This window comes from Cyanistes caeruleus, chromosome 31 (assembly GCF_971803275.1).
Source record: "Cyanistes caeruleus chromosome 31, bCyaCae1.hap1.1, whole genome shotgun sequence".
In the NCBI taxonomy this organism is placed as follows: Eukaryota; Metazoa; Chordata; class Aves; order Passeriformes; family Paridae; genus Cyanistes; species Cyanistes caeruleus.
This window is the reverse complement of record NC_141731.1, coordinates 3,981,337-3,995,538: the sequence shown is the minus strand read 5'-3', so window position 1 is coordinate 3,995,538 and position 14,202 is coordinate 3,981,337. Positions and strand designations below refer to the sequence as shown.

General features: G+C 49.8%; 1 protein-coding gene across 1 annotated transcript; it reads left to right on the top strand.

The window, feature by feature from the left end:
- Positions 1-13,505, top strand: LOC147648759 (uncharacterized). The gene is made up of 15 exons (XM_086866538.1): positions 1-386; positions 2,046-2,083; positions 2,509-2,640; positions 4,123-4,257; positions 4,530-4,871; positions 5,318-5,407; positions 5,807-5,975; positions 7,455-7,518; positions 8,215-8,263; positions 8,642-8,754; positions 9,347-9,464; positions 9,888-9,987; positions 10,446-10,642; positions 11,991-12,128; positions 13,240-13,505. Exons 1-15 carry the CDS (start codon positions 110-112, stop codon positions 13,339-13,341), a joined length of 2,064 nt encoding a protein of 687 aa, XP_086722664.1. The 5' UTR covers positions 1-109; the 3' UTR covers positions 13,342-13,505.
- Positions 13,506-14,202: the final 697 nt, after the last annotated feature.

Genomic DNA, 14,202 nt, shown 5'->3' with positions numbered 1-14,202 from the left:
AGAGGAGAACCTGCCAGGCAATTTTGTGTTTGCTGTAGGGAAGGTTGGGTTGCTCTGCATCAATTCCCAGAGCAGCGCAGAGCATTGGCTTTGTGATGTCAGGGCATGGATGCCACCTTGTCGTGGTGACATCCCAAGGTTGCCTTGGTGCACGGAAGGCCTCAGGGTCAGAGCAGCTCTTGGGCTTGCTCAGTGCAGGAGCATCCTCCTGCTTGAGGCGTTTGTCAGTGGGCAGCTGCACACTGACAGGAGCCGTGTTTCTTCTTGTGGTGGAGCAGAGTGTGCAAACTGGCACAGCAGTGCTACAGTGATGGAGCAGCTCGCTGTTGCAGTTTGCACCATTTATGTCATCGGATATTCCGGCTATTATCTGACCAACCTGGCACGTAAGTAGAGGTTTTCCCTGGCTGGAACCTGAGCTGGCTTTTGTAGGTCTCCCTGCTCTTTCTTAGTGACCGGGTTGCTATTGAAACACAAAGACCATGAGGATGCCCCTGGTTTGGTAAAGCTCCTGTCAACACCTTCAGCAAAACACGGGGTGTCTGTAGCCAGGGGGCTGCGGGCAGCATTTGCAGGGCTTCTGTTCCCTCCACGGGAGAGCCTGTGGCAGCAGAGTCTGTCATTTCCTCACTTTGCTGGCTCAATCTCTTGGGGTGACTTTACTTTTAAGATAGCTCTGAGAGCTGGGGAAGTTGAAACTGCTGGAGGCTGATGGGAGTTTTTTCTCCTGACTAATTCCTGGCCATGGGTGAGAATTGGCAGCGGTTTTAACTGTTGAGAAGTGAGATCAACCTGTGAACACCACCTGAAGATGTGAGGCCGGGAATTTCTTGCTCTCTTTGGTTTCTGGCTTCTGACGAGGTCACAGGGCTCTGTCTCGGCCTCCTCCCCCCCTCCAGGCCGGACAAGGCTGCAGAGGGCGGGGTGGGGGGAGAAACGGAGCCGGCCTGACTTGGTTTGCAGTTTCTGCCACTGAACTGAAACCTGACACCATCAACATCTGCAGCTTTAGCAAGATTTTAACTCTTTTACTACCTGCATGAGACTTGCAGATTAATCCTTTTTTTCCAGAGAGAGGGAGAGGAAGTGATCAACCATCAACCCATCAAAGAGAGTGAAGAAAAAAATTAAATTGAGAGAGGGAAGAGAAATAAGGAGATGCTTTAATAAGCTGAAATATTTTTCTGTTGAAGCTATGGAGATGGACAGTAGTGTTCTGAAAAAACCGCCTTTAATTCATGACAGAGTATATTGGGAGGAATGGAGTGTTTCCAAGTGTGGATTTTGAGCAAATGATGAAGTAGTTGTGACACTGTGAGATGCTGGAACAGAGCGGGAGAAGTAATAGTTGAAGATTTGTGGCTTTTAAGAAGCAAAAAGAGAAAACTTCTGTTTCCAGAGAAGCTCACAAAAACAGATAAAGAGAACTTTTGCCTTTGAATAACTCATTCATAAAAATGACATCCCTAGACTCATGACCCATAACACACCTCAGAGTGATGGGAAATGGGAGGAGACAACTGATGGCAGATTTCTGGGCAGCTGGCATCAGAGAAATAGAAAGCTATGAAGAAAAATAATTTTCTTGTGAGAAACTCCATAGATAGCAGAAGAAGACTTCTGTTTCTCTACAAAGACTGATGAAAAGACTCTAGCAGGAATTGGGACTGTTGTAAACACCAAAGTTCCAAAGTTTTTTTGTCTCTATGTTGTCATGTAAACAAGGGAATGGTTGGGTAGTGGGGGAGAAAAGGGTTGTTCTGGAAGTTTCATTCTCGTTTCTTATTCTTGTAGTTTTTGTCAATAAACTTTCTTTATTCCATTTAAGTTTTAAGCCTGTTTTTCTCTTGTTCTAATCCATATCTCACAGCAAGAAATAAATAAGTTTTCTAGTGATTTTTCAGTTGCTGCTTTAAACCACACCAGTCAAGCAGGACACCTTTGAAAACGTAGACTGGGAGATCTTCTCAGATGCTGTTCTAAATAGGCCACGGTTCTCTCCAGTTTTCTCAAAGAATTTGGTTCCTTTTCCTTGCCCACTGCAGGTCATCTGAGCCGTGTGTTCAGAGGTGCCGATCCTGAGGTGAGTCAGAAAGGAACATTTGATGCTCCTGGTGTTTCAGAATTGTGCAGGGAACTGTGAGCTTGGCCTGTGGCAGCAGAGTGCAGAGGGCCAGCTGGGTGGGCTGAAAGAAGATCCATTTCCATGTTTACAACAGCAATAGCAAAGGCATTGTTGGCTATTTCCTAATTTTCCATTGAAGAGCTTTAAAAGAACTCAAAGCTCAGCTTTGCAGAGAGAACGTTGCTTGCTGATAGTAGCCAGGGTGAACTCTCTAATTCAGAAGTATTTGCAGCCTGGCTGAATTAACCCATTTTGATTTAGTTGCAGAGACTTAGAATCCCATTGCTATCAAAGCTGATGATTTGTGCTTGGTAGAGCTGAAGAGAAATAAGGTTCTAAATGATAGGGAGCTGCCTGTCCCTAACTCCACCATCTGTCCACAGAGCCCAGAAGCAAGAGCAGACTCTGCTGTGGCTCCCTCTGCTCCTGGAGAAGAGGCCAAAGAGGAGCAAAATGAGCAAAAGGAGCACGAGCCTCCAGCTGTGGTCACAGCCCAGCCTGACCATGCCCAGACAGTAAGTGCCAGTGCTGGGTGCTGCTGTCTTTAGTGCAAGGCAGAGCTGCAAGTTTCTGAGCAGCCAGCACTTGCTGTTGCTGGCTGAGGATGCTGAGTGCTGGAGTCCTGCCAGCACCCAGCCATTCCCCCATCCCGTGGCAGCTGGAAATTGGGCTTTGAGCCGTCGTGCTGAGGCCCCAAAGCGCTGCTGCCTGCGGGTGAGCAGCTGGCTGCTTGGCTCAGGGAAGCTCTGTCTCTTGGCTTCTGCCAAGCCATGGCCAAGGGCTCACACGGCATTTCTGGGGCTCACAGGGCTTGCTTTGTTTGCTGTCCCTTTTTGGAAACCTCTGCATGACCTGGAGAAGTGTTCTGCAGTTTCCTTGAGTAATTCTTCACTTCTGCAGAGTCTTTTAGGCCACCTGTCTTTTGGCTTTTGATAAGCTGCAAGGAGATGATTGTGTTGTCCATGAAGCTGTGGCCGGCCATTCTTGTCCTGTGTGGCCAAAGAAACAAACTGTGTAGTTCTGAACCCTTCTTCTGAGGCAAAATCCACAAGTGGCAAGTTTCTGTTGATATGTTTTGTGGTGAAGTCTGCAGCTTTGGAAACTGCATTGGAGCCTAGTGTGGGGGCAAAGCTGCAAGTCCTTGAGCGCTGTCTTGTGTTGCTAAGAACCCCTTTAGAGATGGTTGTTTTTTCTCCTCAGAGCTGTTTTCCTCCTCCTGCCTCTTCTGTCCTGACACTCCCTGTTTAACCTATAAATTTTTGCCTGTCCTAGTGAGGTGGGACAAGTCCATGTTTTAGGTGGTTTTTGCTGACTTTGGTCATACATGCATTACATGACCCATGGCTTCCTTCATTGGCATCCCTAGGGGTGTGTCAATTAATTTGTTGCTGGGGCCTTTTGAGGATCTCTGTCAGTGCCACTCAGAATTCTCAGCTGACAAAAGAGGGAGGAGAAACACCTTGGTCCTCTTCCATATCCTGAGGTGGCCATAGAGGCTCTCTGACCTGCAGCAGAGGATCCAATTGCACACATCCTTGTCTCCTGACTGAGCAGGATTTCTAACAAGAGTGTGGATGTCAGAGGGGCAGGAGTGGCAGTGCAGGCCTGAAAAGAACATGAACTCCAGCAGTGTCTCTCCCAAGGGCTGAGCTCACCCAGGAAGCCCCTGCAGAGCCAGGATGGAGCTGTGGGACAGGGCTGGCTGTCAGTCACTAGGGAGAGACAAGCAGGACACAGCAGAAGGGGAGGGAGGCCCTTGAGAAATGCCCCACATTTCCTGTCAGCTGCCCAAGAGTCTGTTGGAGATTCAGTGCCAGATGGGCCCTGATTGCACTGCCAGGGTCCCTTTGGAATCTGTGCTTCCCCACGGGCAGAGAACAAGGCAGGAGAGCAGCAGCACAGAGCTTTGGAAACGTGGGAGCCCATCAGTCTTTGAGTCTTGGCCCACAAATGTTGGATGAGAAGCTGAAGCCCATCTTCTCTTGCTTTCTCTGCAGGTCCATCCAGAGAAAGAGCAGGAGCAGATTGTTTTATCAGGACGGCCGTGCCAGCCTGAGGGAGAGCTGTTCCCAGCCCAAGAGCAGGAAGAGCAGCTGGGGCAGCAGGTGGAAGAGCCACTGGAGAATGGCCAGGTAAGGCTGACTCAGCAGGGGACAGAGTGAAGGGCAGGAAGAGGGGCATAAAACGCAGCTCTTGGGACTGAGCAGGCCACGAGTGCCAGAGGCCCTGAAAGCAAAGAGCCTCTGCAGAGATCAGCAGCGGGACAGGAGGTTACAGTGGAAGCAGAGGTGGGTAGGGAAGCAGAAAGAAGTGACTGAATGAGTGTGATTTTGAGGCTGAAACGGAGGAAGAAGCTGAGCCTGATGGCAGCTCCCAGGCACTTGCTCTCCATTTGTGTGTACAGAACATCGAGGCAGAGCCCCAGGCAGAGCTGCCCGAAGCTCCGAGGGCCATCATGGCAGTGAAGAGGAGGCACGAGGAAGACAGAAGCATCGAAGAGGAGATGGATCTCCCCTGGCAGAGAGGAAATCAAGAAAACCAGGTGAGTGAAAGAGTGGCAGACACTCCACTCATGGAAATTCCTCTCTGTCATTCTTCTCAGGCCTCCGAGGAGGAGCTTCTGGCAGAGCTGCAGGAAGCTGAGGCTAGGATCAGTGCAAGGGAGAAGAGGCTGGAGGAAGAAAGGAGAATCATCCAAGAGAAATTCCATCTCCTCGCTCAGCAGCAAGAGGCTCTAGAAAATCGAGTGAGTGAAAGAGCGATAGGCACAGCAGTCACTGCAGTCTGGTGCTTTCTGCCCTTCTTGCCTTTCCTCTGCAGAGCAGCAGGGGGCTGGGCTGATGCCTCTCAGTGCCATCCTGCTGTAGTGTCTATCCCAGCTGCTTGGAAGGACATTTCCTGCTGTGCTCAATCTCAGCTGCTGCCCTGGACAGTGGCACCAGTCATTTGCCCCTTTTGCCAGCACTCATCTCAAGGGATTCCTGCTGGCCTGCTCCTGCTCTCCTTGTTTCTTCAGGGCTTTTTGCAAGTGAACACAGTCCCCCAGACAGATTTGGAATACAAGCTGCAAGCTGTCTGTATCCCTTGGTGAATCTGCTGCTGTCCTGCTCTTTCCCTTTGCTCACAGTCAATGAGCCTTGGCACACAGGGACAAGCTGTGGTCTCTGACTGCTTTGTTCTCTTTGACTTGAGGTGGACGTGTTGATATCTCACCTGGCAGCCTGCGAAGGCTTCCAGCAAATGCCGGCTGATGAAGAGCCCCAAGGTCGGCGGGAGGCACAGGTACTGTCCCAAGCACAAGTGCTGCAGGCTGAGCACCTTCTGAAGATGGTGCAGGAAAAGAGGACTGAGGGGGAGGAGCTCCAACATTAGAACAAGGAGCTGCAAATGTGTCTGCAGCCCTTGGAGGGGGAAAGGGATCCTTGGGAGGAAGTGGAATGGTCATTGTTGCAGTCATCCTTCATAAAATCCAGGAAAATGGAATATGAAACTGGCCATCAACTTGATTAAAACCAACCTTGGGTTTTGACCATTTGGTTCCAGAAGTGGGCATCCAAAAAATCCAGTTGATGAGCTTTGCATGTGGCTAACAGCAACTTCCTAAGGGCTTGCATTTGAAAAGGGAACTCGGGGTAATCTCTGCCAGCCAGCTTCCTGACACAAACTCCTTTCTTCTCTCAGATCTACACAGGCTCTTCCATTCAATCTGCTGCAGCAGCAGCAGCAGCATCTAAAGGAGCCTTTGTTGCCCAAGCTGAGCAGTGGAGCCGGGGCAGTTTGTCCATTTCCAGCAGTGACACATCTGCTGCTCAGCTCCAGGAGAGCCTGGGAAACTTCGTGGAGCAACTGAGTACGTCTGGTGTATTTCTTGTCTGAGGGACAGTGTATTGTGTGCACGTGCCAGCAGAGCTGTAGCAAATGATCCTCCTCACTTTGGTGTCCCAGAGACATTTAGGACTCCCCACAGGAACTGCTGTGCTCTGAGGCAGCGAGAGAGCGCTCTGGCTGTTCCTGCTGCCTCTGAGGGCAGCTTGGACTGGCTCGGCTTTGCCTGGCATTCCCTTGCCACTAAAGGCAGAAGCAGGAATTGTTCTTGGATCAGCAGAAGGCTGTGGCACAGCAAATGATCTATGCAAGTTCTGTGTGCTAGTGGCCAAACTGAACAGAATATTTGATTCCTAGATTCTCCTTAGACTCCAGACTTCCCACCAGTCGTCAGAACCAAAAGACTTCAGAGATATTGATTGGATTTGGGGTTTTGTCTTTTTGTTGGGGTTTCGTTTTTAGTTTTCAGTTTTTATCCTTTTTTGGTTTCGGATTTGGGGTTTTTTGGTAAAGTTTTTTTTTTCTCCATCCTGAAAGGGCTGTTCTGCCCCATGGGTTTTAGTGGTGTCATTATTAGGACTGTTTTTATTGCCTCTACTACATCTACAAGGTTTTTATGAGAATGCTGTATTTTTGTCAGTGAGGACTCCTTTGCAAGAACATCAGGTGACAGCAGAAACAGAGAGCAAGAGATGTTTTCATTGGGCCCACAATGAAGAAACAGATACTTGTGCCACAATCTGTAATTAATATCCCAGATTTATTTTTATAAAGATGTGTCCAAGAGACATATCCACATGGTGTGATCAGATAAAACAGCACTGCAGGCATTTCTCAGGAGCGAGCCTGCAGCCCCTGTGCTGTGTATTCCTCAGATCCATGGCACTTTTTCATACCTGATTCCCAGCCATTCCCATGACTCTTAGAATCCTACCTATTGGCCCAAGCCCTGCTCAGATCAGTCTCTGGGAAAACACATCAAGCCCTTTGTGATTCTGCAGCACAACCCATTTAATCTGCTTCTTGCCCATAACAGCTGCCAGTGCTGTGCTCTCAGAAAAGACCTGGTGGGGCTGAGAAAGATCCCAGCTGATTTGGTGTCTACCTTCACCTGCTGGGACACAAAAGGGCCTTGATCTGCACCTGGCTGTGTCTGATCTCCAAGGCAATGCTGTTGTGTCCTGAACGGGGGCCACAGCTTGTCAGGGGCTCAGGCTGGCTGTGTCTTCTTGCCATTGCTTGTCAGTGCTCATGCTTGGCCTTTGCCAGCCTTGTGCTGTGCCCTGCTGTGCTCTCTGCGCTTCATTTCCTTCCAAGGACTGGACAAAATCAGTCTCTCTGCTGCCCATTTGTACTGCACAACTGCCTGTCTTGTTGCTGCTGTGCTTGCTGCCCAGCTGACCACAGAGGGTTCAGAGCCCCAGACAGCGGGGCTGCCTTTGGCATCTCCTGCAAGTTGGGATCTCTGCCTGAGAGTCAGCATCTTGCATTTTGTTTCCCTCAGGGAGAATGGTGAACAAGGAAAATCCCAGAACAAAATACATCGAACTGGAAAGTCTTGGCAGTGGGTGAGTCCAACCACAGTCACTTCTACACAGCCACGGGCCAGGTGTTTCACTGGTGGAATATCCATCAAGTGGGAAGTCAGACAAGTTGTCCACATGTTTAGACAGCGGGCTTAGTCTGCCCCATCTCTCAGTACTGGCCAGAATTTGTCAAGTGTGCTCAGAAGGCATTGTCAAAGACATCTCCATGCTGCCAAGGTCTTGCCTGCAGCAAGGAACAGAACCTGGTAAATCTGCTTGTCTCTCAAGTGTGGGACAGCTCAGGATTCATTTCCTTCACATTTTTGGATGTCTCCAAATCATCTGGCCACACTAATGAAAGGAGAAGAATCTTGCTTGCCTGAAAGCACAACCTACCCCCAATGAGAGCTGTCAGATAACAGTTCTCAGGAACATTTCTCTCCAAGAGTTTGCTAAAGGAAATACTCCATGCTCAGGATTAGAATTGCACAGTTTAGAAGCTGATAGCCGAGATGAAGGAATAAGCTGCCTTTTGGAGCTGAGGCAGTAAAGCCCAAGGCTTCAGGAACAGGCCCAGTGCCCAGGCACTTGAGGGGAAAATGCATCATCTGCCTTCTGGCAGACCCCTCCTGCAACCTGCAGCTTTTAGGCATTTACAGCAGAGCTCTCCTGTCTGGACTGGCTTTCAGTGCAAGATCTAAATGGCTTCTCCTTTCTTTGCTGCTGTTTTGTTTCTAGGGGTTTTGGAGAGGTTTCCAGAGCACTTGACATTGCAACAGGAGGAGAGGTAAATGTCAACAGCCCCTGCAGCCTCTGCTGCTCTCCAGGCCTTTCCCCACTGCTGACAGCTGTGGCTGGAGCTTTGAGGAGAGCTGTGCTGAAAAGGCACAAGAAGCACAGACTGGAGCCAGCCTGCAAATTGCACTTGGAACAGGCTTTGTGGACAAGGCAAATCGCCAGTGGCCACATGTCCTGTAACTGGCCCCCAAGGGAGCAGAGAAATGGGCTGTTGCAATGTCACTCCCTAATTACTCCAGTGATGAGGTCTAATCACAAGGCACTTTGGCTCAGCTTGGCTGTGCCATTCCAAAATCACTTCCTCCATGTGTGTTGTAGTCTCATGCTACCAATTTTCTCAAATTACTCCTTTTCAATGTCATTTGAGGTGGCCATAAAGAAAATAAATGTGCAAGGAGTGAGTAGGAAGATACTAACCATGAATGAAATCAGGATCATGGAGAGTAATAGGAGTCCCAGGATCGTGAATTACTTAGCCAGGTGAGTGGTCACGGTCCTATCCCTTGAATGTCTGTTTACATACTACAAGCATGAGAGCTTAAAAACCCACTTTGGTCAGTGGCAGGAAATAGAGTTGTTAATGATTATTTCTCTACTTATCTCCAATGGATGGGAAGAGACTGCATTTTGTCTGCATGAATCCACCCTGGCAAATGCAGACTGAACATTGTTCAAAAACCTGCATCAGCCCTATCTTAAGAATTCAATACCTTCTAAGTTCATTGCCTCCACAGTTCTTTGGGCTTGAGTTTTTCAAGTTTCTTAAATGCTGATGAACCATCCAAGAGAGGATTGCCCTTGCATTGTTGCCCCTCTTTTCCATTGCTGTGCATGCCAGGAAGACTAGGTGCTTATTTCCAGAAATGTCATGCGTGACAGGTTTTTTATCTGGGCTCTTCCTAAGCTGCCTTTCTCCTTGAGACAGCACAGACTGCAAACACTGCACAGCCTAGAGGCAATGTCTATGCCTTTACTTCTGCCCTTGTCTCCAAGGGACCCAGAAACAAGACTCAAGCGAAAAACCAACCTAGCTGTGCATGTTCACCTGCATGGCCTTGTTTCCTTTTTTCAGCTACCTTGTGCATGAGGAACTCTGGCTGGTGATGGAGTACATGGACGGAGGCACTCTGAGAGATCTCATCGACGAGATTCAAATGTCTGAAGGAGAGATTGCAGCTGTCAGTCGGGAGGTCAGGGATCCCATCTGTGCTTCCAAGGCCTTGAGCTGCATTGTCTGGGAAACAGGGGCTCAGAACGGGAGGGATTTCATGGGCCAAGCTTGGTTTCTGTGCTGCTGCTCGGCTATGGGCAAGCAAGAGCATCTCAAGGGAACTGTCTGCCAGTGCCCCTACACTCACTGGACTCACTTCCTGTACTCTTATCCCCTGCTCTTGTATTCTATCTCTGTCTCGTGCATTGGCATTTGCACTTCTCCACTGAGAAAGGTGCTGCTCTGCTCCTGTGGGAGCAGCAGGCTCTTGCTCTCAATGGCGCTGTGTTCTGCCATTCCTCCCCATTCCCCTGCAAAGGGAACCTTCCACAGCTGTTTCCTTTCTTGTGCGATGAACTCACAGCACTACTTTTTGCCCCCCTGGTTCTCTTTTCTCTCTCAGTGCCTGCAAGGACTGGATTTTCTTCACTCCAACCACGTGATCCATCGAGATGTCAAGAGCAACAACATCCTTCTCAGAACCGACGGCTCTGTCAAGCTGGGTCAGTGTATTCTTGCTCAGCTTCAGCCTTCCAGGAATGGGGGGTGTGGGGCTGCTTTCAGTGACTGCCAGCTCCCCAAAAATGCTGCTGCTGGCAGTGCAGGGGTCCCCCCTGCTGTGGGCTGAAGGCACAGTTGCAGGGTGCACACAGCTATGACAAGGAACCACAAGCAGCCAAGAGTGCTATTGCTCTGTGTGTGTCTGTGTGTGTTCCTTCCAGAGGGAGGGAGCTGCAATCTAAACCTTCAGGAAAACAAAAGGCACTGCTGGAGGAAGTGTAAGAAATGGGGGGGTGTTTGAAGTAGCCAATTGCCTTGGCTAAAGCCCCAAGGAAACAGAGCAGGGAGTATTGTACAGAAAATTCAACTGCACATTCTCAAACTTCTACCGGGGAATTCTCTGGCTTGGTTTCCTAATTGAGAGTATTAAAATTAAAAGAGTATTTTGCTTTCTCCTCAGCTGATTTTGGCCTTTCTGCTCAGCTCACCCCTGAGCAAAATCAGCGGTGCTCGGTGACCGGGACTCCTTGGTGGATGGCACCTGAAGTGGTGAAGCGTCAACCATATGGCCCCAAAGTGGACGTGTGGTCTTTTGGAATTGTGGCAATTGAAATGGCCGAACAAAAAACTCCTTATGACAGTTTCACTGCTCGATCGGTAAGGAGCAAATACTCTCTGATCCCGCTGTCTTTCTCACCTGTCCCGTGTTCTCTGCTCACTGCACAAAATCCCATGGCCATCTGCTGGAAGTACTTCCACCAAGGCCCCTTCTACAAATGTCCCTGCAGCACATCAGCATCTGCTGGAGCTTTGGTTGCAGCACTGGGGGAACTCAAGCCTTACCTCGCCCAAACCATCTCCATTCTCAGGCAGCATTTTGCTTTGCCTTACAAGTCGTTCCAGCTCTTTTGGCTGTGTAGATGGCCCCAAGAATAGGAAACAAGCATCTCAGAGCTGCTGTTATCTTTCCAGAAATGAAGCAAAGAAACTCAAAGCAAACCAAGTTTCTAAAACAGTGCTTTTGAGAGAAGAAGTGCAGCCCCATTCTTCTCACAGGGAAACTTGCCTGAAACCTGGAGATGAGGCTGTAAAGCCAGAGTCTCTTCTGCTTCTTGTGCAGTGCTGCTGAGACACTCAGTGACCACCTTCTTTCCTAACCCAAGCCACTTTCTCCATATCACCAAGCTGGAGCCTGGTGACGGGGAGAGCCTGCCAAAACCTCCTGTTTGTTTCCTGGCACTTTCTGGGATGGGCACAGCGTTAATGCATTGACTTGAGAATCCAACGAGCACAGGCTTACCACAGGGATGACACTTCTGATTTCACCATGAATATTTTCCTTTTGCCACATAAGGGAACCTGAAATTTTCAGAGTGCTGAGAGACAGAGCTGCAGGTGGCTCCTGTGTGCCCAAACAGGCATTTTCAACCCAATACATTTGTGGAGGCATCTTAATGTGTCTGTGTTGGAAATGAGATTCCAAAGGTTTGTTTCCTTCCCTGAGGAACACCTGCTGCATTTCCTTTCTTTTCTTCCAATTACCATCATTTTCAAGAACAGGACAAAAAGCCTGATGAGTTTTGTTTTATGGCAGCTGTGCTTAAGGGACCAACAAGCACTGCAGAGATTCTTTTCATGTAAGAATCCTTGGAAATAGTAGTTAGTTAGAACAGCAAAATCCCTCTTCCAAAAAGGCTGCCAAGCTGCTGGGAATCCTCTGAGAAGGAAACACGTATTTGCTGATGTAGTTGCCACTAACTAGAGCAGGCAATGAAATCAGCTGCCAAGACAAGATCTGCTGGATGCTGGCAAAGCTGTGGCTTTGGGGCTTGGGTTTTTTCATGATACAGGAAAGCCACCATCCAAATGCTACAGGAAAGTCATGTCTGCCTCTCTGCCAGGGCAAAAACTGCCACTGCAGAGTGGAGCTGGAACAATGGGCTCTGGGAGAGCAGTTCCAGATGGGAAAGAAGCAGGTGGAGCCTTGTGTTTCCTTTTTCCCCAGGCTAAATTCCACATAGCCACAGAAGGGAGCCCACAGCTGCGGCAGCCCGAGCAATTCTCGCCTTTGCTGCGTGACTTCCTGAGCTGCTGCCTGCAGAAAGGCGAGGCGCAGCGCTGGTCTGCCAAGGAGCTGCTGCAGGTAAAATGCCAAAAGGGCTGCAGGTGAAACAGTGTCCCAGGGATGGGCTCCTCCTCCACTGAAATCCAAGGCATCAGATGAGCCCCCATCCTCCTCCCTTCCAACCTTGGTGCTGTTCAGCTGACAGTGGGGAGCAATCCTAGACTGGGCTGGGCTGGCAGGGAGTGCTGGGTTTTAGCGCTGGCTAAAATCACCAGGGCACTTACTCATTTCTTGCTGGGAGCTCTGGATTAGGAGAAGGGCAAAACAGGCTTCAAACTTCAAAGGAATAACAAATTTTATTATCAGGCCCACAAGAGTAAGAAAGGTCTCATCTGTGCAGTGAAAGGGTTCAATCTCACCCAGGTCATGGCAGTCACGGTGTTGGATTTCAGGCTGTGCTGAGCCCCTCTCTCTGCCCGGGAGCCGCTGGGAGGGGAGGCTCGGCCTGGAGCCGTCGCTGCACGCCGGGGAGAGGGTTTAGTGTGGGCAAGATGTCAGCAGCCGTGGCCTGGCCCAGCCTGGGGCCGGGGTCCCGCAGCCTCCATCCCCCGCCCGGGAGCCGCTGGGCTCTGGCCCGGCCTCCCCCAGGAGCACAGGCCGTGGGCGAGCAGGGCCGGCCTCAGCAGAGCTCCGTTACCTTCGGGCTCCGGAAGCAAAGAGGGCCTGTGCCCGGGCTGGTGGTTTTCAAAATGTGCATCATCACAGAGGCGCATCTCATTTCTAAATGGTGCAAAATGTTGTCAGTTCTCAGAACTAGCCAGCCATTGGCCTGTCTCAGGCACAGGGGAAGCTCCCAGCAGCTTCTCTCAAAGAAATCACTTCCGTGCGGGGTTTCTTACTTCTTTCCCTAAATGTCAATTCATCTCAAACTAACACACAGGGACATGGAAAGGTCATCTAGTCTGTGTCCTGCAATGAGCAGGGACATCTTTCAAGAGATCAGGATACTCACACCTCAGATATTTCCAGGGATGGGCCACCTACCAGCACCTACCTGTGCCACTCTTGCCCCATGCTCCTGACCTACTCTGACTCAATCCCCTTTTCATTTAAAAAGTATTCCCCTGCCTTTAAAGCTCTTAGATTGGAAAAATCATGCTTTCTTGTTGTTTTCATTTCCTTTCTGCAGCATCAATTTATAACATCGGCCATGCCTGGGTCCAGCCTGGCACCTCTCATCGTTGCAGTGAAGAAGTGGAAGGAGGAGGCAGGAATGCAACAATTAATTTAGAAACTGTCTTCTCCATGACCAACTTAGAGTAGGACTGTAGAGTAGGATTATAGAGTAGGATTGTAGAGTAGGATTATAGAGTAGGATTGTAGTGCAGGATGGTAGTGTAGGTTTGTAGTGTAGGATTGTAGAGTAGGATTTTAAATAAAATTTCTCAAATCTCAACTCCTTTGGAACATTTCTCTCCTTCTGACCCTGTGAGAAAGCTCAACACTTCCTTCTGAATTGTCAGTTTTTTCTTAGAGGTGGAAAGTGACATTGATGGCTTCTTTTTACGGTTTCAAAGTGGGGAAGGCTCCTCTTCATTCATCCTCTCCAGACCACACTGCCTTTGGAATATGGACAACTGGACAAGTTTTGCCCAGCTGTGGCATTTCTATTTGAGGCAGAAACAGCAATGGCATTTGCAGGAAAAACCAAAGGAGGAGCGGTGCAACACAAACATCCCGTGCAGATGCAGGCTGTGCAGATGTGACTCGAGAACATTTGGGTTCCTGCCACTTGGATTTGTATCCCTAAGAGAAATCTCTTTGACTGGAGGAGAGTCTGGCTGAAGAGAGAAAGCAGAAAGAGTAGTGAGGGTGCTGTGCAAGGTCTCCTGTGGTGCAGAGCTGTCAGCGCCTGTGAGGTGAGAGCGGGCCCGGCCTTGGCCAGGCTGGAGCCCCAGCAGAGCCCTGGCAGAGCCCGGAGAAGCCTGAGCCTTGGCACAGGCAGGCTGGAAGGAGGCCCTTGGAGCTGCAAGAGGCAGCAGCCTGGCCCTGGCTGCCTCTTGCTGGCACCAGGCAAATCCTCCGCTCTCAGAGCCAAGCTGGCAGCTGGCTGCTCCTGAGGGGAAGCGGCACCGTGCTGGGCACAGCACAC

Coding starts and splice junctions, on each gene's coding strand:
- LOC147648759 (XM_086866538.1), top strand. CDS start 110: ATGCCACCTTGTCGTGGTGACATCCCAAGGTTGCCTTGGTGCACGGAA. Junction 9,465..9,887: donor TTGCAGCTGTCAGTCGGGAG/GTCAGGGATCCC, acceptor TTTCTCTCTCAG/TGCCTGCAAGGACTGGATTT. Junction 12,129..13,239: donor CTGCCAAGGAGCTGCTGCAG/GTAAAATGCCAA, acceptor TCCTTTCTGCAG/CATCAATTTATAACATCGGC.